The sequence below is a fragment of the Leptonychotes weddellii genome, chromosome 11, assembly GCF_054177405.1.
Source record: "Leptonychotes weddellii isolate Sample4059 chromosome 11, ASM5417740v2, whole genome shotgun sequence".
In the NCBI taxonomy this organism is placed as follows: Eukaryota; Metazoa; Chordata; class Mammalia; order Carnivora; family Phocidae; genus Leptonychotes; species Leptonychotes weddellii.
The window spans coordinates 95046584-95072882 of NC_138379.1; the positions used below are offsets into that span (position 1 = coordinate 95046584).

The 26299-nt window shown below is 41.6% G+C and overlaps 1 protein-coding gene and 1 long non-coding RNA gene across 4 annotated transcripts in view; one reads left to right on the top strand and one right to left on the bottom strand.

Annotated features, from left to right (window-relative positions):
* Positions 1-2869: 2869 nt before the first annotated feature.
* On the bottom strand, positions 2870-3611 carry LOC115937878 (uncharacterized). Its single transcript, XR_014138411.1, has 2 exons — positions 3211-3611; positions 2870-3083 (listed from the first exon to the last, which is right to left on the bottom strand). It is a non-coding gene; the product is annotated as an uncharacterized LOC115937878 (long non-coding RNA).
* An 8858-nt stretch (positions 3612-12469) lies between these two features.
* Positions 12470-26299, top strand: part of TRPC6 (transient receptor potential cation channel subfamily C member 6) — a 95237-nt gene continuing 81407 nt past the window's right edge. For all 3 annotated transcript variants that reach the window (XM_006749618.3, XM_081799622.1, XM_081799623.1), the window contains exon 1: positions 12470-12896. In XM_006749618.3, the coding sequence (XP_006749681.1) occupies positions 12727-12896 (170 nt within the window). In that variant the 5' untranslated portion in view covers positions 12470-12726. The remainder of the gene's footprint in view (positions 12897-26299) is intronic.

A 26299-nucleotide genomic window follows, 5' to 3' on the forward strand; every position in this document is an offset into this window, starting at 1 on the left:
AACAGAGCACGTACCCTCCTCAGTGTCTATCACCCAGTCACCCCATCCCTCCCACCCCACCCCCCACTCCAACAACACTCAGTTTGTTTCCTGCAATTAAGAATTCCTCATATCAATGAGATCATATGATACATGTCTTTCTCTGTTTCTAATATTAAGACTGTGTTGCTCCTGGGGCACCTGGGTGCCTCAGATGGTTAAGCATCTATCTGACTCTTGGTTTGGTTCAGGTCATGATCTCAGGGTGCTGAGATCAAACCCCACTTGGGTTCTGCACTCAGCGTGGAGTCTGCTTGTCCCTCTCCCTCCCCCTCTGCTCCTCCCCATGCTCGCTTGCACACAGGCTCGCTCTCTCTTTCCCAAATAAATAAAAAGGACTATATTGCTCCTATAACAGTAATTGGAAAACATACCCTCTCTTACTGTTCTGTGGATAAGTTGGTTTAAGATTGGATTCATTGCTTCTCAAAATGTTTGGTACAATTTTCCAGTGAAGTCATTTGCACTGTTTTCTTTACGGGACAATTTTAAATGTTGATTCATGATCTGGGTGTACTTATGAAGAGTGTATTTCGTAGTCTGTCTAGTGCAGACTTCCTCTGTGAATAGCCAAATAACACCTATTGGAGGCTTTGTGGGCCACATGGGGTCTTTGTAGCACATTTGTCCTTATTTTTATTTTTTTCACAACTGCTTTAAAATGTAAAAGCCATTCTTAGATCACATTTCATTCAGAAACAGTGCACAGGCACAATCTGGCCCAGTTTGCTGGTCCCGGCTACAATGTGCTATTGTATATGCAACTACTAGGTCACGTTTGCCAATTCTGTTCAAAGCTTTTATATCTTTTAAAAAATAAAGATGTCCCATATCAAATATGAAAAGAGACCTGTTAATATCTCTGAGATTGTGTACTTCTGTTCGTAGATCTTTTACTTCTTGCTTTATGCATTGAGGTCTTATTATTGAGAACTGTTATACAAGCAATTTCTGCTTAATATCAGTGTTACGTCCATGCGAAAATGACACTTTATGCAAAATGTCACTTACTAGTGAGTAAGGAGCCTATTTTAAACGGAAAAAAGAAATTATAATACATTCATATTAATGCCAAACCCTCAATTTCCTAAAAATGTCACTAAAACACAGTAAAGAACTTACTCATAACCATCTGTACTGTTTATAAACTAACATGTTATGGTATAAAATGTTCGAAACATAACTTCCTAATCACCAAACACCTAATTAATTTGTTAACCAATATCTGCCTTGTAAAAAGTAACATAATTTCTTTCAGCACCAAAACTATCTCACATAAACATCCCCTTTGTTGACACTGAATGTTCTTCAAAACATCTACTTTTATAGCACAAAAAATGTCACAGATCAGTATCTCTTGTGTACATTGGTGCAAAAATCCTAAATATTAGTAAGCAAAATCATGCATATTTAGAAAGTAATATATAATGATCAATTGGGATCTATTCTGGTACTGCAAAAATGGTTCAGTAGTAAGATATCCATTAAGATACTAATAAATCTAAGAAGAAAAATCATATGATTATCTCCATAGTTGCTTGAAAACCCTCTTTTAAAAAAAAAAATTAAGAAACCTCCAGGAAACAGGAATTGAGGATATTTTCTTATGCGCACACACACACACTTGTATGTAGTTACATATGTGTATATATTTAATCTACTATTTTACAGTCCGCTGGTAGTGTTAACCAATGAGATTAGACAATAGGAAACAACTGCAGTCATAGGAATTTAAAAAAAATAGAACAGCTATCTCTAGTTCAAATGATATGATGGTATTCCTAGAAAACTCTAAATTATGTGTGATAAACTAAAACAAGAAAAGAATTCAGTAAGGTATCCAGACATAAAAAGAACATAGAAATTAATGGACTTCTTGTAAGCAAAATAACTATTTAGATAATACAATGGAACATTAACCATATTTAAAATAAGAGGATAAAAATGTTTAAACTTAGGAAAGTGCTTAGCATGGAAAAAACTTTAAAACAAGTCTGCAAGACACAAAAATAGATATGAATAAATAAAAAACAACCCTTGTATTTAGATATGAAAACTCAGAATTGCAAATATGTCAGGTTTGCTTAAATTAATTTATAAATTTAATGTGATCTCAATAAAAATACCTGCAAGCATTTTTTTTATGGAATTAGAAAAGTTGATACAAAGTTTATATGGAAAAATAAGCATACAAGAATAGCTAGGAAAATACAGAAGAGAAAAGCTAAGAAAAGGGACTAGCTGGACAATATATTAAAATATATCATAAATCCTCTAATTAAAACAGTATGGAACTCATATATGAATAAGTGAATATATTATTGGAATAGAATAGCAAGTCTGGACAGAGGCCCAAATACACATGGAAAGTGAATCTGTGATGAATGTGGTAGCAAGCCTGGGAAAGAGTGGAGTTTTTAATAGATGTTGCTGGGGTGAGTGGATAGATAGACAGAAGGTAGAAGGGAATCCATCTCTCACACCATACACAACCAGATATATAGACATAAAATCATACAAGTACTAAGAAGGGTTAACTCTCCTTACACATAACTATGACTCAAAATCCTGATTTGGTAAGATTCAGATGCGCCACTATTCTCTGGCTCCCCCAAGGGAAGAATCCTCCCTTCATTGAACAGCCGTTTCCCTATGAATAATGCGCCATGTTCCACTGGCTTCCTTCAAGGTCATCTGCTTGTCTTTGGCTTTTCCCAGTTCAACTATGAAATGCCTCCTTCTATATCACAGATTAAATTCTGTACGCTTCAAACTTGCCATGTGTAACAATGATTAACTCTGGCACAATACAAAACATACACAGAGGCACTGAGAGTGAATGAACACTTTAGTCGGGATTTCTTGAGAGAAAACTTGGAAGAGGCCCACATGGGCCAAGTTTTGCCTTTAATAGCTCTTATTTGCGGACAGGCCACAGTAGCTAGCAAGTAGGATGGGTAAGTTCCCCGGTGTTCTATGGTGTTTATGGCCTGTGGAGTCGAGGACTGAAGTCAGGGCAATTTCAGGGAAGTCACGGGAGATTCCTGGAAAGAGAGCCAAAGGAGGGAGAGTCTCAAATTATGTGAGTAAACGGTGGCCAAGACTTTGGCTGGCCGTTGAACCATGCATAAAGGGACAGACGCAATGACAACTAAATATACAGGAACTGACCTGAAATTTGAGCTGCAAACAGGAGAGAAGGAGTCTACAATTTAATTTCAGTCAAATAAATTGCTTTCGAAAGAAAAAATATCAGACTTTTCCAGAGTCTCCAAAACTTAATATTCCAGTCTTCCCAGGATACAATCCAAAATTAATCAGGAAGTAAAGAACCAAGAAAATGTGACCCATCTCTAAGGGAAAGATAATGCACGGGAATGATGCAGCCGGGGATGAGCAGACAAAGGTTTCAAAGCGGCTGCGACAGCTACGGATGCTGAAGGGAAGTGTTGATAGAGACATGGTAGGATGACACAGCATCTGAAATAGTAAAGTCATTGCATGGTTTTAATAGCAGAATTCAGATGCCAGAGGAAAAGAACAGAGAACATAAAGACAGACCAACAGAGAACATCTCACCTCAAGAAAAAGAAACAAGATTGAAAGAAAATAAGCAGAGCTTTAAGCATCTGTGGGACGATACTGTATAGAATAACACACATCTGAAGTCTGGGAAGGAGAAGAGCGGACGGGTCAGAAAAAAGTATTTGAACACATAATCTCCTAAGTTTTATCCAAGTATACTGAGGCACAAAACATAAAGATTCAAGAAACTCAGAAACTCTGGATTTGCTTTTGATCTATCAGTTTTCCTTCTAGGAATTTACCCTGAAGATGTGCCTCCAACAGTATGAAAATACATGTGTATAAGGTTATTCACTGTATATTGAATGTATGACGTATACAATACATTGTATATTGTTTGAACAAATTATGATTCATTTTCACCAAGGGACAGCCAATTTTTCTTAAAGGGCCAGACTGTAGTTTGGGGTCCATACTGTCTCTGTTGCTCTGTGCTTAACTCTGTGGTTGCAGGAGCCATAAACAGTGTGTAAACAAATGTACGTATGCTCTGTGCCAATAAAACCTCATTTACAAAAATAGATGGTGGGTCAGATTTTGCCAGGGAGTCATGGTTTGCCAGTCCCTGATTTGTATAATGCAGTACTGCACATCTATCCAGGAAAAAAAAAAAGACTGAAGAGAATCTTTATAAACTGATACGGAGTAATGATTTGATCTTTTTTTAAGATTTTATTTATTTATTTGTCAGAGAGAGAGAGCTAGAGCAGGGGGAGCGGCAGGTAGAGGGAGAGGGAGAAAGCAGACTCCCCACTGAGCAGGGAGCCCGGTGCGGGACTCGATCCCAGGACCCTGAGATCATGACCTGAGCCGAAGGCAGACGCTCAACTGACTGAGCCACCCAGGTGCCCTGGAGTAATGATTTTAAAGAGACCCACAAAAAGGGGCCAAATCTAGGACCATTTGAACATCAAAATAAATAATGATGATAATGGATAATAACACTTTGAATAAAATACCTGAGTTCATGAAAAATGAATGAGCAGATGGAAGGGAAAGAAGAGGTCCTTCTTATAGTAGAATGCCAACATATGAATATAGAAGGCATGATGACGTTAGAAATACCACTGTTTTGTAACCACTATAGTAATAATTGCTTCAAGCAAGCATCATCCATGGATGCTAAAACTCGTGGGTGTAAGTTTGGCTAGGGACAAGGTATTTATTTACACAGACTCCAAGTATCACTCTTGTATTACTTATTAATCACAAAGGTAAGCAATAACTTGACAGTAGAAACCAGGAGCATAGCCCCTTAACCAGGTGAGCAGGGTTAGCACCCACCATCACAGATGCGGTCACATCACAGGCCTCTGGACACCATCCACGGAGGAGGGCATGACATCCTGTTTGTGGTTCTCCTAGCCGGCACGTAGAACTTCTACCTCATGATGAAGACATGCCAGACAAACCCAGACTGAGGGCCGTTCCACAGAAATACCTGACCCATGCCATCAAAATGCCAATGCCCCCGTGAAGACTGTTCCAGATCAAAAGGGACGAGACAGACTTGCCGTGTGAACGCAGCGTGTGAGCCGGAACTAGGTCCTGGACCAAACAAACAAAAGTGCCAAAAAGGACATTCTTGGAATAATGTGCAAAATCAGATTAAGAACAGAAGATTGATAAGAGAATTGTATAATGTTGAAATTTCTGGTTATGATAGCTGTATCTGATTATCCTTGTTCTTAGGAAATTCACATTGAGATATTTTGGGGTAAAAGGGTATGAAATCTTCAACTTCCTATCAACGGACTAGAAAAAAACGTAATGGTATCTGTATAGAGAGACGATGATGTACCAACTATGAGATATAAATAAAAATATAACAATTGGTGAATTTGGGTGAAAGGTAGGTGTGAGTTCTTTCCGCTTTCTAGACACTTTTCTGTAAGCTTTCATTTGAAATTGTTTCAAAATAAAAATTTTAAGACATAAAACCACACATCTGTCACAGCAAAACCAAATCCTGTCACAATAAACTTTCCGCTTCTCAACAAAAACAATCTACTTGTGATTTTTGACAACGTTCCACCAATTGTATTTGAAATTGTATCGATATACATAACATACAATTGTGTTTAAAATGCTCTTTTGAGTTAGAGTATGTAAATACTAATTTACCCCTTAGAAATATTATCCACAAAATGCTGTGATGAGAACGAGGTACCTACCGTGCAGTTTGGGTACTGAAGGAAACCGGGAGATCATTAACGCCGCACGCGCGTTGCTTGCTGACTGAACTTTCTAACAGATTGTTCCGTCACCACGAAGCTGTTGGCTGGAAAGCTCAGCAGCTTCCGGGTGAAATCTGGACACGAGGCCCGCAGACAGACGGGGGGACACCAGAAGGACACTCACCTGCAGGCTCCTGGGCGCCCGGCGCGTGTCCGCACCGCACGTGCCGCGGGGCCGGGAAGGCTCGCCGCCAGGCCTCAGCGGCGCTCGCTCCTCAGACGCCCGCCTGCGGACCGACACCGCCAGGTGGGGCCGGGGTGTGCGGCGGGGGGGGCCGCGGGGTGCCCGGATGGAGCTCGGGGTCGTCCGGGGGTCACGACCTCCCCGCGCCCTTCCGCACGGACCGTCTTCACGGCCGTCACGGAAGTCAGTACCTGGCCGAGGCGCGGCTCTGGACACACACGAACAGGAGTAAATGTTTTCCGGGCGCCGGGTGGGGACTGACGAGGAGTGCGCGCACCCCGTCCGGGAGCACAGACCACACACCTGAGGGGCTTCTCGCGGCAAAGAGCCGCTAAGAGTAGGAACACTCGCAGCAGGGGCTGTGGGGCTGCGGGTGGCAGCTCAGCGCGAGAAAAAGATGCGCTTTGAACCCTGCGGGCCAGTCTGCGAGCACCGTGGCCGAGGGCGGGGGTCGTCAGGGCAGGGGGGCGCGGGGCGCACGGGCTCTCGCCCCGGCACAGTGACGCATCACGTCGTGAGTGTCCCGGCGCCTCAGGGGTCCGGGAATGTGGCCTTGGTCATCGGCGTGCGGTCCACGGTGCGGCTGCGCTGCTCGCGGGTAGAATCCAGCAGTCCGGGGGCTCCGGCTGCACCCCGCCAGGTGGAGGCGCCCGAGGGCGAGGGGCTGCAGCTGGGGGAGGGCTGAGGCGCCCCGAGGGCGAGGGGCTGCAGCTGGGGGAGGGCTGAGGCGCCCGGAGGGCGAGGGGCTGCAGCTGGGGGAGGGCTGAGGCGCCCGGAGGGCGAGGGGCTGCAGCTGGGGGAGGGCTGAGGCGCCCCGAGGGCGAGGGGCTGCAGCTGGGGGAGGCGAGGGACGGAGAGTGGTGTCAGAATGTAACTGAGCACAGCGACTCTAAGAAACGCAACCCCCCCATGTGTGTAATTATTGGCACATGAAGCTGACTGGAATCAAATGGAAAGACATTTTCTAAATTTTAAGAGAGGCGTTGTGCCGAAGGAGCCATGAGCCCATAGGAAAGCTGGAACTTTCAGCTCATCTTCTGTGAACACCTCCGGCATAAAGTGGTTTGGGTGGGTGGCGTATGCTCAACTCTCAAAGGTTTTGTGTGTGTGTGTATATATATATATAAAATTTAATACACACACAGTTGTAAGTTTTTGCTTTTATTACTCAATCCTGTAAGTCTTTTTATTGTTTCAGCTTTTGGTGAAGGCTTAGAATGGCATTATCCACCTGAAGATTACACATTAAAAAAATAAAGTTCACCTGAATCTTTCTCTAGAGGTTTTATGGTTTTTAAGACTACATTCAGTTGGGGCGCCTGGGTGACTCATTTGGTTGGGCTACTGCCTTTGGCTTGGGTCCTGATCATGGAGTGATCCCGGAGTTCCAGGGTTGAGTCCCGGAGTCCTGCGTTGGACTCCCTGCTCAGTGCGGAGCCTGCTTCTCCCTCTGGCCCTCCCCCCCGCCATGCTCCCATTCTCTCTCTCTCAAATAAATGGGCAAAATCTTAAAAAAAAAGATTATTCAATTTCCTAATGCATTGCATTTATTTTATGGCTAAGGTGGAGACCGAAATCTCTTACCTTCTTCCCTTTATTCAGTATGACTTCATTTCCTCCAATGAGTTAAGATATGTCCTTTATCCTACCATAAAATCTTTTATAGCCTTAAACCTCTGACTGAACTTTCTATTATATTCTTTTAATGTTTCTATTTTGTGAATATCCATCTATTTATTGTGGTTTTACTAAATCATTTAATGTTTTATAGAGCAAGTTCCTTTCCTGCTTTCTAAAAATGAATTTACTTGCTTTTGTCACATTTATTCTTAGAAAAAATAAATAATAGAGAAAACCTGTCCCTATAGGGGAAGACAATATTGAAAATACTACATTCTAGGTACGCCTGGGTGGCTCAGTTGATTGAGCATCTGCCCAGGGTCCTGGGATCGAGCCCCGCATCCGGGCTCCCTGCTCAGCGGGGAGCCTGCTTCTCCTTCTCCCTCTGTTGCTCCCCCTGCTTGTGCTCTCTCTCTCTCTCTCTGACAAAGTCTTTTAAAAAAGAAAATACATTATACCCAAATTATACATTTAACACCAGTCTCATCAAACTATCAAACTATAATTTGTGTAGACTTTGACTCATTTTAAGTTTATAGTTTTCTTTATATGGGTTTTACAGTTCTTGGTTAAATTTATTTCAATTTATTTTATATTTTGTAGACTTTACTATATTTTGACTGGCTATTGCTAGCATACAGGAAAACTACGGAATTTTCTGTTTACCTTTATACTCTAACATTGTTCCAAACACATTTCTTACTCTTTGGTTTAGTAATTTCAGTTAAAAATCTAATTTTTTTACAGTAAAGAATTATGTCATCTGTCAACTAATAGATTTAGATTCTTTTCAGACTTGTCCTATTATGTTTTATTTAGCTTATTGTAGTTCTTAGTTCATGAGTAATAGTAATGTATAGTGACACCTTTATTTTATTTCTTATATCAGTGGAATCATCTTTGGTATTTCTCCATGTTGGTTTTATTTGAAATAGGTATTCTTCACCATAGTAATGATGTGTCTGTTATTCTTAGTTTACTGTTTTTTAAAAAACATACATTAGGAATAGATACTGATTTTTATCAGCTGTGCATTTTGGATCCCTGGAGATAATTTTTGAATTTTGTACTTAAAGGATCTTGGTGTTCATTGAATTTACCACAGTTAATATTCATTCACTTTACAGCATATGTAGAAAATTGAGGTCCAGGCTGTATTTGAATGCCTCCAGTGATAGGAAAATATGTATAATGGCATCTCTGTCCATTCTTTATATGTCTGGATTTACTGAGCCTGGGTGACAGCACCCCATAACTGAGCAGTATTCTCAACCGACCTCCAACTCCTCTATTACCCAGTCCATACTTGTTAATCTTGCTGTCAAATATATTACACGATGCCCTTGGTCAATAGTTTATTGAAAGCATTCTAATTACTCTACCGAAAGAGAAGTTAATTTAGTCCAACATGACCTGTCCTAAATGAAGCCGTGTAATCCCACTGCTTACACAAAATACCCATATAATAATGTTAGGATGCTGGATGTCTGTTAAGCTCAAGTTACAGCAAAAATTAAAATAGGTGGCTAATGTTTCACATAATGTTTCTAATGTTTAACCTAATAAAGTTTTAGCTGTAACAGAGATAGTAAATGTACTTATTACAACCTCACTACTTTAAAAATTCCGATACGGAGGCTCAGAGATGGAGCGCCTGCCAACTATCTGCCTCAAACCTTAATCTACACAGACCTTCACTGAGAGACGCTCAGGCCTTCTGATGCTTGTGGGGGTGTTCTTGTTTTTCCCCTGTGGAGTCTTCGTGAGTTAGGAGTCAGGACTCAGGGGCTTTAAATTATCCAGATGGTTTCCTGACTCAACTATTATCTGTAGCTGTCGACCAACTAACCCAAACTGCGTTTCCCAGAAAAGCTTTTGTGTCCGTGGTTTCCCATCAGCAGCAGCAGCTGCCCCGGTCTTCTACGCGGCACCTTCTTAGTGTCTTCCTGAGTCAGCGTCTCACAAGGTTTTCCCAAGCTCTGTCCCTGAGGCTGGTGGTCACTTTGTTTTCTTTGCCTTTGGGCTCCTAGCCTGAGACCTTCTAGAGGGCAACGCTTTTCTTATTCATTTTGCCTCACTTGACTTTTCAAAATACTGTTATAATAATTATACCAGTTTTTGTAAAATTAACCAATAATCAATCAAACTGTGCAGATGTGTGTAGTAAGGTGTCCCTCCCATCCTGTAGAGAACAAAGCCCACCTTCATGCCTGAGTCTTGGAGTTAAAACAGAGTGTTCTGTTTCATCTCAATACCTTAAACAGACGACAGGAGCGCGCGGAACGTGAGATTGCGTGACACTCCACCTCTGTGAGAACTGGGATTTCCGTCTTCTTTGGTCCACATCCACTCAACACTGCTGGACTTGATTAAGACATGTTACTAGTTTGAGAAGTTGACTTCTGTTCTACTGTGTTTTTAAACATAATTGAAGAGATGAAACTTCGTAGGTAAGCATACAATGCAGAAAGAGACGGAGGGGTCCTCGGTAATTATCTATCACTTACCAATGAATAAATGAAGCAGGAGGTTAAAGGTGCTGTCTGAAATCACAAACTTTCCGTTAGGGGAATGGCTAAAGCAAGAACCCAGGCTTTCAGACTCCAACCTGATCCTCTTTGTGCTTCTTCATAAACTCCTGCCTCTGGGGGAGAGATGGGGTTTACTTGTCCAGTACCAACTGTATGTCAGATAATAGAGAAAAACATGTCTTATGTTGCAAAATGATAAACTGATGTCACATCATCAGTTTACTGTAATAACTCTTTCAGTGTGAAGGTTGCTACCTGAGTATGAAAAACCGTGTGATGAGAAAAGGCACAAACAGCTCAACACACTAGAACAACAAAGTAATTATGTCTCAATTTTTGTTTTTTAAGTTAAAGACTAACACTTCAACTAACACCATCAGTCTTTTCCAACTTTGCTTTGACTCACAGAATTTGAGTCAAGTCGAAAACATTTGGATATTACTTCCCCCACTAAATTGTTTCCTGCACTTCATGTTTCTAAACAGATTACCTTGGTGCTGTTTAATTAAACATTAACTAATTCATTCAAGCAACAAAGGTGTTGCGTTCTCACAGATAGCATTTGCCATGAACAAACACATTTCAAGCAGATATCTTATTGCTATGTATAATTACCAGAAAATAAAAACTTTAAATCATGGCTCCAGATGTTGAGAAATCAAAAAAAGGAGATTCTTAAATCAGGAACAACACACTTCAGAATGACTGAGGTTTTTCAGGGTAAACGTCTTTTGGTGGTCTAGAGTGTTTCCGTATTTTTTTGGTCTATACTTCATCCATCCATCCATCCATCCCACATACCTGCGCCACATACAGAACTAGGCTCTCAGGGTGCAGTGGTTCCCACCCTCTTGAGCTTTAGCTCCTAGTGTGCTGGCAAACTCAAAACCTCTAAATTTGTGATCTCTTTTTACCCTCTATCAAGTTGATTGCTTGTGCCCACACTTCCAACATCCATTTCATTGCTCACCTGTTCATGGGAAGCGAAGGTTATCTTTACTTCAGAATTTCAGACCATCTGGCTCTCTTCACTCCAACTGTAATGGGCTTCAGATCTTTTCATGTCTGGCTCCTCACCCTCTCTCTTTACTTAACCAGCACCTCCTTGGAGAGGCCTCTTTTAACCACCTAACCTGAAATAGTCCCCAGTTACTATCACATCACTGTTATTTTCATTGTGGCCTTTGTGTCTGATACTTTTCATTTGCTTGTTTAATCTCTGTCTCCCTTTCTTCTGTGAAAGCCCTGTGAAGGCAGACAGGGCCCTTATCAGGCTAATTTGCCTCTGAATCCTAAAATGGTGCTTGGTACACAGTTGGCATTGATTAAATATTTGTTGAATAAATGAATCAATGGATTCCTAATTAACTACTTCTTGAACTACTATAGATACTGATTCATCCTTGCTGAGAAGTTTTAAGTTCTCACATCTGTGAAGATTAAATCAGAATTTAAAACTAAATCTTAAAATTAAAAAGTTTAGAAATGTAGGAAACATCTGGCAGAGAAATAATTTCATCATTTGCAGTGATGGAAGGAAAGGTTTTCTCTGAAGTAAGCAGGTTGCTGGCCTCTTTGTCGTATCATCAGAAAATGCCTGCCTATTTTTGTTGGTTTGCTCAGGAACTGGGAACATCTGGTGTTGGAACATAGAACGTTGCTCATTTTAAAGTAAAGTGTTAACAATAACTTAAGGGGTTGGGAGTGGGAGAGAAAATGCCCTAAGAAAATGAAGACAGTCTGGAGAGTCTCTTGGCCTTTAAAACAAACAAAACCAAAACAGGTTTCTTTGGTTCTTCAAGAATCTTAAAGGAACCTTCCTAGAAAGTTCTCAATTTGTGTGATTTCCAAATGAGCAGACTTGGGGGGGAGAAAGAAAGGGGAAGGAAGGATCAAAGAATCAAAGAAAGAAGAAAGGAAAGAAAAAAGAAGGAAAGGAGGAAAGAAAAGAGAAATGGGAAAAGCAAAGAAAGGAAAGAAGGAAGGAGCGCGCGCGTGTGGCTCCGCCTAGTTCAGGGTTATCCCGGCCCCGAAAGTGGCGGCGGCCAGACCGGCTGACTTCTGGGGGCCGGTTCAGATCCCTTTAAAGGTGGGGACCCCCGGAGGACGCGGGGGAGGCCGGCGGGAGCGAGGCCGGAGCCTCGGTGGACGTGGCAACTCCTCAGCCGGGTGCCCCGCTCTGCGCTCGCCCGCGCCGCTGCGCCCGCCGCCCCGCCCGCACTCGCTCCGCCCCGGAGCCCCGGCCCCCTCCCCGCGGGGTCCCCTCGCCGGACGCGCTCGGGCCAGGTCCCCTGGTGACCCCCTGAGTGGTGACTTCTCCCCCGGCCGGCCTGGGAGCCGCTCGCAGAGCTCGGAACCGCGGACGTCCGCAACCCCCGCCTCAACTCGGTGCCCGGGGCGCGGGTCTGCGGGCGGCCAGTCGGACGGGGGTGGCGGGCCCCTGCGCGCGCGGTCTCTGCGCACCGGCCCGCCCGGCCAGCCGACGTGCCTTCCCCGAGAGCCGGCCCTGCGCCGGCCGGGCGCTCGCGCAATGAACCAGAGCCCGGTGTTCGCGCCCCGCAGGGGCGGCTCTCCCCGGCGGGCGGCTGGAGCCGGCGCGCGGCGCAACGAGAGCCAGGACTACCTGCTCTTGGACTCGGAGCCCGGAGAGGACTGCTGCCCTCAGCCCCCGCGGCCGGCCTACGGCTACTACCCCTGCCTGTGAGTGCGGGCGCCGCGGGCGGGGGGTGCCGGCGGGAGGGGGGAGCCGGGGCCGCGCGCGTCCGGACACCCGTGTCCCTCCCTGGGCCGTGCGAGCCTGGGTTGGGCCCCGAGCGAGCGGAGGGGCGCGCGCGTCTAGGTTTTGTCCCTGGTGAGCACACACGGGTATGTTGGCCCGGGAGAGCGTGACCTCGGGGTTCCGACTCCGCGAAGGATGGGCAGGTGTCGGTCTCGAGCCGCAGCAGCTCCGTCCGCTCAGACCCCTTGGCGCTGCGCCGAAGGCACGGGCTGGGCCGCGAAACTCGGGGTCTAAGGGAGAGAGGCTACCCGGCTCAGGGTCCCCGGCGCGCCCCGCGTCCGCGCGCGCCGCTGCCCCTGCCCTCCGCCGGGCGCGCTCGGGCCCTCCCGCTGCCAGACCCCGCACAAGTTCGCAGGTGTCAGTGGAGGGGCGAGCTTGCCCGGCGCGCCCGGCCCCCAGGTCGCCGGGTTAGGTCGGGGACAGGGAAGCGCGGGAGGCTTTCCCACCCTGAGCGCCAGGCGTTCCCCGAGGGCGCCCAGGGGGTGCGGGGCGGGAGACTCGTCCGTTGTGGAGGCGAGGGGGTCGAGGGCGTTTGCGGGGAACCCAGAGCGACTACGGGATTTTATTTAAGAATCTGGAGGGGTTTTTCTGCGAGGGAGGTTGGGGGTTGGCGGGGGCGGGCAGGGGGTGGAATGAGGGAGAAGCCTTCCATCCCGCACATGCCGGGGAGCTCAGGGGCGGCTGGCGGACAGCCTCTCTGCCTCTTTGTCACTTCCCTCGATTGGGTAGTGTGGGTTCCTGACGTTCTTTCCGCACGCGGTTTCCCGAGGAAAGCAGCTCTGGAGTACGTGGTGGGGGTGCTGGGGACGCTCAGCTCCCCACTCCATCCCCCCTGCCGGCTCCTGCAAACCCTTGGTCAGGTCTGCCCAGCGTCAAGGACTGGTGTGTTCCCTTTCTCAGGAAGAGGTGAGCCCCAGGAAATGGTGCATCTAATTTTTTCCCAAGATAGAAAAAAGTTGGAACTGGTTCCATTCATCTTTGTGCTGTACAATTTGAAAGTATTTACTATTATCTTTTCTTTCTTTCTCAAAAATTAAGATATATATCACATACCATAGAGTTCACCCATTTACATTGTACATATCAGTAGTTAATATATCCCCGGAGGTGTGAAAAAATCATCACTAATTCCATGACATTTTCATCATCCACAAAAGAATCTTGTACTTGACATTGAATTAGAAAATATTTCTATGTCTTATAGCACAGTGCTTCTCAAACCTTAATGGGCGGACGAATTACCCCGGAATCTTGTTAAAATGCAGATTCTGATGCAGTAGGGCCCAGGTGCAGCCCAAGATTCTGTGTATCTAATGATCTCTGAGATGCTGCTAGTCCATGGACCACACCCTGAGGAGCAAGGAGATACATGCCAAGAACAACAGACGAGAAGAAAAACAAATCAATCCTGGATATTCTGAATACAGCTATTTTCAAACGTGCTTTGAGGGTATATGTTTAAAACATAAGTGGATTTTTTTTTTTTTTTTTGCCTTAGACGAGACCCACTAAGCCTGAGGGTTAGATATTTGATAATGTCACCTGCAGCTACTTAAGCAACTTTAAAAAGCTACACTGCTTTTTAACAATCAGGCTGTCCTGTAGAGAAAATTTTAAATTTTTTTCACCTGATCGTCCTATAATTTGTTACCGTGTGAGAAAAATAATTTTGATTTTAAAAACTTGTGTTTGTAAATTAGGAGTGAGAGAGACTAAGTGAAGTAATAATTCGAAATTGTCTTGTAAACTTTTCCCAGTGCTTTCTTCGAATGTGACCCACCGCCTTATTGATTTATCCACTTCTTAACATTACCTGCTCTCTAAAGAATAAGCATTCTCCTCTCTTACTTCAGGAATCTCAGACCATTCTAAATGTGTAGACCAGGACAGCAGAGAGATGACAGAAATATTTTAATGTGCTTCTGTTCATAATGAACACTCCTGTATCATGTCAAAGATACTATAATTAATTACAGGATGAACCATATTCTAGAATAAGAGTTTGTTTTGTCTAAATCTATTATTTCCATAAGATTCTATAGTTAGTTTTCATCACTGCTTACTCTGGTGAGGTTTTTTATTTTTTCCAGTTGAATAATCAAGTACAGTCTTTAGACAGGTCAACAACAGTACTTCACACCTATGATGTACGAGACGGAACTGAAGAAAATCCCTTCCTTCTGGTAGAGAGTACAAAAAAGCCCTTCCTTACGCTTTTGACTTGTGATGTAAGCAATGTCATGTATTTTCCTAGAGTGGGAGGTGAATTACTTGTGGAAATGGCACACCGGAGATGTGGACATCACCATTTCCTCAAATCATTGAGATTTTTCCCTTAGAAGATCACAAATTATAGCAAGTTGTCATTTCTGTAGGATAAATTCTGTAACTTTTGCTAAAAAATTCTGTTTCGTAGTTTTCGTATGTGGAAAGATTTTTATGTTGTTTATATCATGGGGCTTTTACTACTGAAAATTGTGGCAAATCTTCTTGAGAGCAGTTGCATATATTCAGGTCTTAATAGTGTTTAAGCGGTAACGTTCGAAATAGTGTTTAGGAAAAAAAGATTCCCTTTCTCTTTCCTACTTTTAGTCAGAAATCAGTTAAAACACTCTCTTTTGATCAGTTGGTGATGGTGATTAGCAAGAAGTGGTCTAAGTCCTCCCCGGGTCCCAGGAGGTATGTCAGAGAGTTACTTCACTTAGAAGTTAAAAGTTTGTCTCTAGTCTATTACTTTTGAACATGGGGAAGAATCCTGGATGTAAAAAATAATGTGGAGGGTTTCTAACTACTCAAGATCTGAAATACAGTTCCATCAACCTTCTGCTTGGGAAGGACTAATTGATTAAGCTCTTGCAATGCAGTAGACTAAGATAATCTAAAAAAAATTTATGGTTACAGATACCTCGTAAAACTGGATAAAATATTTAAAATGATTTCAAAACATTAACTAATTTTGCAATCAGTGAATCAGTGAAAAAGGATTATTACCATGTGCCTGAAGCAAAGCAATTAAAAGTGAGTATAGCCTGTGTTGAACTGAGCTGTGGCTGCTTCATGGGTTATGCATTTGCATGAACACGGTGGTTGGAGTCGAATGTCTGCATGGGACAGATGACGCTAAGGCCTTGGTTCCCGATGAGCCATGGAGCTGGGACTAAGACATGCCTGCCCCCTGCATAAGACCAGGACCTTTCCTTTAATGAAAAGTTAGGCTGGAAAAATGCCACCAGCAATGAGTGAGAATAAGAAACCCGATTAGTAAGAGAAAAAGAAATCCTTGGCTAAGAATTGTATTCTTTGCTCCTGTGTCATGTGAGTTTTTGTTTTTGCACTTGTTTTTTACACCACTTTCTGACCTAGAAATCTTCATGTCAGAAAATACCCTTGGGGATCCTCGAAGAGTAAAGCACAAAGCCATCCCTAAGCTATAGTACCAGTAATCTAGACTGCCAAGGATTTTCAAGGAAACAGCAAGCCCGCTGAAGAAATGCTCACTCTAATACATGACCGGATGCACAAGGAAATGATCAATCACGAATGAGAGTGAGCAGATGATATAATCCCTGGGGAGAGTCAGCAGAAGACACAACAGCAGTTTTTAAACACTTGACATAATAGAACAACATGAAAGAGAATGTAAAATGGGCATGTATAAAATGTCGACAATATATAACAAATCAGACCCCAAGAAAATAAAAGACTAATTTTTTAAAGACAGAAAAATCTATAAATGAAAAATAAAATTTTGAAATAACTCAATGGGAGGGTTAAAATGCAGATTAACCATACCATAATTGATGATAATACCCAGAGTGCATAGACATAAGTAAATGAAAAATATGAATATTATTGAGTTATGGAACAAGAAGATAGGAGTCCCAGAAGGAGAGAACACAGACAACAAGGGAGACACAACGTTTGAATAGATAATGGGTGATGATTTTCCAGAGATGGTGAATTCTCATGTTTATGAAGTACAACAATATTAGTGCAAACCAGAAAAATAAACCCCTTTAAACATATGTTGAAATTGCAGAACATTAAAGACAAGGGGAGATATTTAAAATGAACCAAGATACGAGTGACTTGAATAAGTTCTAAAATAAAAATATGTACAATGGAAATGTACTCACAATGTATCTTGATACCTGTTACATAATGTGTAGCTTGTAAGTGCTGTGGTTTTTCTTTTACATAAAAGAAATTATTAATGTAATGTTTTATACAAAGTCGGTGTTCCATTGCTGATAGGATCTCTTTGAATATGGACAAAAAGGGATTTGTATGTAGTAGTTTAGATGTCAGAGAGGACCTTAGTATTCATTACGACCTTTGAAAAAATAGTGTCTATAACCATGAAGCAAAGACCTGGACTTTGATTAAGGGTTTGCAGTTTGGAAGCTGCTAGTAGCGGAAAAGCAAATGTGAAAACCACCTTTGCATTTGCTTCCCCTTCTTCATTTGTGAATCAACATCTGCCCCAGTCTCTTGGGTTTACGGTGGGTCTCTTCTTTGGAGGTCTGTTCTGCATGACAGAAACTACCCATTTTGTTTCCAAACCTCCCCTGGCTTGAAGTACTCAACATCTGCTGATAACAAATTATTATCATGAACACTTTTTTTAGGGGGTGATCTTTGCAGGTTGTGGAGTTACTGGTAGATGTGCTGAAAGGCCCGTATTTGTAACAGAATGTTTATCTCTAGGAAGACATTGCATTTTTTTTTTCTAGACAGTTATGTTCCTTGTGTTACAAGAAGTAACTTCATGGGGCACCTGGGTGGCTCAGTCGGTTGAGCGTCTGCCTTCGGCTCAGGTCATGATCCCAAGGTCCTGGGATCGAGCCCCACATCGGGCTCCCTGCTCGGCAGGAAGTCTGCTTCTCCCTCTCCCGCTCCCCCTTGCTTGTGTTCCCTCTCTTGCTGTCTCTCTCTCTCTGTCAAATAAATAAATAAATAAATAAATAAATAAAAGAAGTAACTTCATAAGGCAATTCATCTTCACCTCCTAGAGAGTAAATCATAAAGGGAAAACATTTTCTTGAGTCCATTCTTATTTTTCTCCCTCTTTTATAAAATAGGCTAAATATAATTGGATCCAGTTGGATGAAATTACCATTTCTGATTGCTCTTTGTTTTTTTTTTTATTCTTATGTTAATCCCCATACATTATTACATCATTAGTTTTAGATGAAGTGTTCCATGATTCATTGTTTGTGCATAACACCCAGTGCTCCATGCAGAATGTGCCCTCCTCAATACCCACCACCAGGTTAACCCATCCTCCCACCCCCTCCCCTCTAGAACCCTCAGTTTGTTTTTCAGAGTCCATCATCTCTCCTGGTTCGTCTACCCCTCCGATTTCCCCCGCTTCATTCTTCCCCTCCCGCTACCTTCTTCTTCTTCTTTTTTTCTTTTCTTAACATATATTGCATTATTTGTTTCAGAGGTACAGATCTGAGATTCAACAGTCTTGCACAATTCACATGATTGCTCTTTGTTTAAGAATCTTCTGGGACTTTCAGTACAGGGAGAAGGGTTCATCTATACGCCAAATTTCAGTTAAACTTTGGCGTCTAAAATTGGTATGCTGTTCAAGACTCTTAAGCCTTTGGAATTGATTGAATCACATTTCTTATAGAAGGTCTGTTTGCAACAAGCATAAAGAAATGAATGTTACAGATTCCCAAACAACATAGATGATTGCAGCATAATTGTTCTCTGCCTAATTCAGGTAACTCAGCCAGGACAAGGAGAAGTGATGTTAACTGAGCTACTTACCATTTACTGGGAGTTTCTCGAAAATATTTATATATATTTGGGTGACTAACAGTTTTGAATACCTACCTTGTAGCAGGGCCTTTTCTACCTGTCATTCAAATGTAGTTTGCTCTTCAGAGTGGCCACTGGGCTATTCATAATGTCCAATTCATAAATGGCAATGCTGAAATTAAGCAATGTTGGGGCAGTGACACAGCTAGCGAGTTCTTGGGCTGGGAGGTTGCACACAGTCCCTACTCAGCATCCCCCACAGCTGGATACATGGCGACACGTGCCCTTGGAGAGCGCACACATCATTTCTTCTCTGTCTTTTCATAGGGACTTGAGGCAGCACAGGTTGGCTCTGATCTACTGAAGCAAGAGTGCTGTCCTGTGCTCATTATATCAAGTTATACTCGGGGTGAGTGGACAAGACAGGAAGGAAGGTTACGAAGAGCATTATCAGTATGCTTTGCCTCTACCTTCTCTTTCTACTGAAATCGTCATCTCTGAGGATCGAACTTTATATTCCACTTCATCTTTCACTAATTTATTAATTTATTGATTGATTCATTTCTGTTGACCTTATTTGATCATGTGCAGCAATAATGGAAACGGTGGCTGGATTTGTTATGGGCTTTAGCGGCTTCTATGTGGGAGACTCTTCTAAGTGCTTTGTAGGTATTAAGTGACTTCATACTTATTCAGCAAGCCTATGGGGTATGCACTTTTATAATCCCCATTTTACTGATAAGAAAGAGAAAGACTACCACAGCAGAGAGGTTAAGTGACTTGCTAAAGATTACACGCTTAGGAGTTGACAGAAGGAAGGAAGACAGGAAGGAGTAGAAGACTTCACGTTATCACTTAACCAGATGAACAGGGAAGCTAGGTTTTGAAAAACTGCCAGTCTTTTTCACCAAAGGAAAATTATGAATGTACCAAAGCTAACTAATCTGTAGATGACTTACTGATTTTACCAAACAATCCAGAAGGTGAGTAGGACTCTGCAGAGGTTACAAAAAAGGAAGCTTTCTTTTATTCTTCACTTCTGTCTGTCATGGGGATGAAGTCACTTCTGTGCAATGATGTACCAGGTAGTGAAATGCAGATGTCACGCGTGATCTGCATAGTTTTTAAAAGCATCTTACGTGGTAGTCATCTGGAAGTGTATATTGCCAGAAGAAATTACAGCGTGGATAGGCACATTAAGACTCACTGTCTACTCAAGACATGTTTCATCTTTAAATTCCAGTCTCTCTGGTTTGTAGCACAAAACCCTCGCACAAAATTGAGAAGAGATCTCTTCGTGGGAATTACCAACAAAAGCATCTTGGGAGTTATAATAAGAATTGGAAGCGACATGTCTCTAAAGCTCTTTTTGAAATTCTTTTAGGCAGTTAAACTGTAACAGATAAAACTAGTTTTTATTGTTACTATGTTAAGTTCTTTTGGACAAGAATTTTGCAATGAATAGGTTGAGGGGTGGCGGGCAGTGGTGAGATGCACATCCCTCGCTCGGTGAGAATCCCAGGGGAAGGTTTTCTGCAGAACATCTTTTCTTGGAGGGACATTCAGGGCCAGACACTGTATTCCATTTTGCAGAATGCATTAATTTCTTTTTTTTTTTTTTTAAGATTTTATTTATTTATTTGACAGAGAGAGACACAGCTAGAGAGGGAACACAAGCAGGGGGAGTGGGAGAGGGAGAAGCAGGCTTCCCGCTGAGCAGGGAGCCCGATGCGGGGCTCGATCCCAGGACCCTGGGATCATGACCTGAGCTGAAGGCAGACGCTTAACGACTGAGCCACCCAGGCGCCCCTGCATTAATTTCTTTCAACAAATACTTATTTAACTCCTTTGATGTGCCAGGTGTCATATTTGGGAACCACAAACACCATGTTTCATTGAATCTGAAGTTCTATCAGTTGTGTAGCCTGCCCTGATGTTTTCTATGCGTTGAAAAGAGAAGCAAAAAAATCCTATCGATTAAACTATACTTTAGATTTTTGTTTTGTATCTACTGAAACAGCTCTTTATACTTAATTAGATAGAGATTTGGGTTGCATGTAACTTTTAGGCACATATGAAAAAAGGAAATCTAAACAAAATAAACTTGGTTAAAGTATTCCCAAGTTCCTTCACATCCAGAAATGGATTTTTCTGAGTCACTTTTCAACTCAGAATCTTCAATGCCCATGTTTTCCCACACAAACTTGTCCTCGGTGCCAAAAAGAATGATGGTGACACAGCATTTCTTTAAAGAACTCAGAGTCCATGATAGACCAAAAGCTGTTGGTGCTAGACAATTAAAATGACTCTGCAATTATAGGGAGCTAGCCTGTTTTATTAACAGTTCCTAGTGTCCTGTGTGCTAGAGTTAGGGAAAATGAGAGAGAAGATGGGACAGGAAAGATTATAGGGCTAAGGACATCCTTTCTGGTCTGTCCAGAATTTACGGGCTTTGAACTTTATTCTCTAGCTGATGTTAAAACACAGATAGGACTATGACAATCTTTTGCTTTATTTATATTATTTGATCCTCCCAGCAAACCTGTGTGGTAGTTTCTGTGATTTCCATCTGTAAATGAGGAAGCAGAGGTTTCAAAAACGTAAGGTAACTTCCCATTTTATGTTCGTCAAGCATCTGAACCAGAACTTGAGCTCATAGTTGACAGGTTATGTGAGCTCCTATTTGTGAGCTTGCTTGTTTGTTTTCGACCCTCCTTGTCTGTACTTCTTTCCCTCCGTGGGAATGGCACCTCCCTGAGGACAGGGGCCTAGCCTGTAAACAGTGACTGGGGACTCATGAGATGTTTGTTGAATGAATGAATCGATGTTTCTTTTAGACAAAGTGGTTTCAGTGGGTTGGCCTTATCTCTAAAGTTCTTTTCTCTCTGGGACTCACATGGTATTGCTAGGTTCTGCTGCTAAAGTACCATGTTTTCCTCTTAGCTTTTTCAGAAACACTACAATATTGGAGTTTTATATTCCTGCAGTTCAGGTCATTTGATGAATTCTAAGAGCGTTGTGGTATATGCTTGAGCCCTAAAATAGTGCTTGTTAAATATTTTTAATAATCCTACAAACAAAAAATATTAATATAAATGATTTCTTTCTTTCTTTTTTTTTTTTTTTTACATTGTGTTGACAAAACACCCAGGGGATTTGTCTTTTTTGTTTTTACTAAAATGGTGAGAGGAAAGTTACTTGAATTTTTATATAAGTTAAATGGAAACAATTTTATAAAACTGAACTTCCCAAGACCAAAACTCTTTATATCTAGGAAAGTCTTAAGTACTTGAACGAAGTAATCCAAGTTAAAATCAAGAAAGTGAGAAAGGCATGGTTAAGTGAAAATGGTCTGAAAGTTGCATATTATTGATAATATATTGATAACTTTGATTTGGACTGAGTCATGCCTGGGCAAACCTTCAGAAGTCAGAGTCATCTAGTTGATTTTCATTACAATCTGTCTTGTAAAGATTGGATCAATTATTTTCAAATTGTTTTACAACCCCGCTTACACCCAGAGGGGCTTAGCAGCTATCTTCACCCCCTTCTCTTGCAAGAGTCAGAGACACTCTCACTAGAACATTATAGTGAGAGGTATTTACTAAAGGAAGAGTGTTGCACATTATGTGATGTAAACACAGAGAATATATTAGCAGCCTCTTGCTTAAACATATGTACCAGAGAATGAGGACCTGGTTTGCAAATCTGGCTATATATCAGAATCCTGGATTGTTTTTTAAAAATATAGAGTCCCTGGGGCGCCTGGGTGGCTCAGTCGTTAAGCGTCTGCCTTCGGCTCAGGTCATGATCCCAGGGTCCTGGGATCGAGCCCCGCATTGGGCTCCCTGCTCGGTGGGAGGCCTGCTTCTCCCTCTCCCACTCCCCCTGCTTGTGTTCCCTCTCTCGCTGTGTCTCTATCAAATAAATAAATAAAATCTTTAAAAAAAATACATAGAGTCCCTAAGAATTATGAAAGTCCAACTAAATCAGAATTACTAGGAGGATTGCCTAGGAATAACATTAAAAAAATTCCCCAGAATTTTGGAATTCTATTGTTTCAGGTACTTTAGATTCACTATGAAAACCAGAGTTAGGAACTAAACCTAATTTAAATCAAGAAAACCATTACTATGTATTTATCCAAGAACAAAGCTATGAGATTTAAATATTCATTTTTCTACCTAGGATCCAATGATCAGATATTATCAGATAAGTTGGGAAATATTATATTTTAATTCAGTAAGTTCTCATCAAATACTACTATATACCAGGTACTATTGATATATTTTAAGAGAATAAATGATGTGTCTATATGTTATGCTTGATACAATGTCAGGAAAGTAATGTAGTGTTTTATGAGAAAGAATGAGAAAAATGATCTTTCTAGTTTATTTCATAAATAAAAGTATGATGCAGTAATTTTAGATTTAAACTAGAGGACAAAAGAATTTTATTTCTACCTTCTTGACCTTCTTCCTGATTTAGATTATCTGTAATTTCAGAAAATATGGAGTAGTTTGTTCTTTAGATCACCCAAGATTTTATGGGATAAAATTTCCCAAAGGGTAAAAATTTTCTTATTAAATAAGGTTATTATCACTTAGCTGGATTTCTTTTTCCGAATATTATGAGGTTTTGAAGACTTTTTTGAAATTCTGCCTCCAGTGATGTAGTAGAATAGATTATCTTGGCAGTCATCCTATTACAAAATGACTAGATTCTGCATAATACAATTTGTGTTTCTGTGCTTGCAGGAAGTGAGGAGAGTAAGCCCCCAGCCTCTGTCTTTGCACATACACAGGACTGAGGCTAGCAGAGCCGCAGAGCAGTGATCTCTCTTGAAAGGCAGGATTCTTGAAATCAGGTTCAGGAGACCGCCTTGGACCTGAGACTCTTCAATTATCACTGGTCCCCTAGGTTCTCTACAAATTGGTGATCCTTGGTTGTGAGTGGGTATTTATTTAATTCATGTTACAGAAGAAAATAGCCATCATAAGTGGGAGTCAGCAGAAACCACATATGAGCTATAAATCCCCCAAAGAATTTGTATAAGGATTAATGATAAGAATAGAAAATGACTCTGTATGAATTACGTCAAGAAATAAAGATGGAATCCTACAAGTGAACAAGCAAAAGAAATTGTCCAAGATGAGCAAGCATGTTGAAAAAAACCCAACAAACAATACAACTTTCATAAATTAAAAAATATGTGTTGTTGGAGATAAAAAGATCAATGGATGAAAGTGTGGAAGACTGTGTCCGTCCTGAAGGAGAGTTGCTTGTATGGGAGAGAAGTGACCTGTGCCCTAGAAGGTAGGAAACCAAGAAGCCTCTCAGAATGCAGAAGGAGAGTGTAATCTGTAAGAGAGGCTAGCAGATGGCGAGGCTGGATTGGAGAGACATTCCATATATTCCAAGCCCCTTCCAAAGGAACGCAGAGAATAGATGAGGAAATAGCTGACAAATATTGGCGACATCTTCAGAACTGATTAGAGATGGAGGCACAGTGAAGCTACAGCATGTCTGCGACAATTAAGTACGGAGAGGTCCACACACAGGGGTGAGGCGCTGGAGCCAGATTCGGACAGACTCCTTGAAAATGCTCTTGTAAACAGTGAGATAGTATCCGACCACATGCCACTAGTCTTGGAAAAAAGTATCAAAATTCAACATTCAGTGTACGGTTTTTACTGAATGTGTATCGTTTTCACACTGTCATAAAGTCCAGCAAGTGTACGCAGAGCCATCATCAGTCAGGGACAGTCTGTACTAGACTGGAAAATTTCCCTAGGAGCGTGGTCTGAGGTAGCAAAGGAGTGGGAGCAATATGGGATACATACATAGATAACCTTAAGTAACCATTCTCCTATAACAGTAATTCTAATCTGTGGGTTTAAAGGACAGAACTAAAATGCTCAACAGTATCATGTAAGCTGGGAGGGAGTTATCAGACTTAAAATTCTGAGTGATGTTGCTTGGGAGGGGTGATGCTGTAACTCTATGCTGTAAATTTTCAAAGGCAACCTGTACAAGAATATATAAGCCTAGAAACAGAGTGTAGAACTCTACCAACCAGTGGAGGGAAAATAGAAAGAGGAAAATAGACAAAGAACTGGGGAAAAAGAAGCCTAGAAAAGGAAGCAGGGTAAATTCAAAGCAAAAAATAAGATGGTAAAAACAAGTCCCTACATATCAGTTAAGATAATAAATTTAACTGACAAAATTCACCAAGGGGGGAAATAACAGATTTATAAAATCGATTTTTCTTAATCCAGCTATTTTTCATTTAATTGTGAGACATATCCAAAATGTAAGGAAATGGAAAAACTGGGCATCAGGAGAGGAAAAAAGGTATATCTGGCAAACACAAAGAGAAATATGGGTAGGTACACTAAATCGGAAGAAAAAAAATGCTTTAAAGGAAAAGCCATTAGTAGGGAGATAGAGGACCACTACAAAATTATGATGTTGAACATCTTTTCATGTGCCTGTTGGTCATCTGGATGTCTTCTTTGGAGAAATAGCTGTTCATGTCTTCTACCCATTTTCTAATTGGATTATGTGGTTTTTGGAGGTTGAGTTTTGTAAGTTTTTTATATATTTTGGATACTAACCTTTTATAGGGTATGTCATTTGCAAATATCTTCTCCCATTCAGTAGGCTGCCTTTCAGTTTTGTTGATTGTTTCCTTTGCTGTGCAGAAGCTTTTTATTTTGACGTAGTCTCAATAGCTCATTTTTGCTTTTGTTTTCCTTGCCTTAGGAGACATATCTAGAAAAAAATTGCTATGGCCGATGTCAGAGAGATTACTGCTTGTGTTTTCTTCTAGGATTTTTATGGTTTCATGTCTCACATTTAGGTCTTCAATCCATTTTGAACTTATTTTGTGTATGGTGTGAGAAAGTGGTCCTGTTCCATTCTTTTTCATGTAGCTGTCCAGTTTTCCCAACACCATTTGTTGAAGAGATGATCTTTTCCCCATTGGATATTCTTTCCTGCTTTGTTGAAGATTAGTTGACCATATAGTTGTGGTTTTATTTTTGGGTTTTCTATTCCATTCTGTGGATCTGTGTGTCTATTTTTGTGCCAGTACCATACTGTTTTGGTTACTACAGCTTTGTAATATAACTTGAAGTCTGGCGTTGTGATGCCTCCAGCTTTGCTTTTCTTTTTCATGATTGCGTTGGCTATTCATGGTCTTTTGTGGTTCCATACAAATGGTAGAATTGTTTATTTTAGTTCTGTGAAAACTACTTTGGTATTTTGATAGGGATTGCATTAATGTAGAATGCTTTGGGTGATATAGACATTTTAACAATATTTGTTCTTCCAATACATGAGCATGGAATGTCTTTTCACTTTTTTGTGTCATCTTCAAATTCTTCCATCAGTGTTTTATATGTTTCAGAGTACTGGTCTTTCACCTCTTTGGTTAGGTTTATTCCTAGGTATCTTATTGTTTTTGGTGCAACTGTGCAACTGTAAATGGGATTGTTTTTGTAATTTCTCCTTCTGCTGCTTCATTATTGGTGTATAGAAATGAAACAGA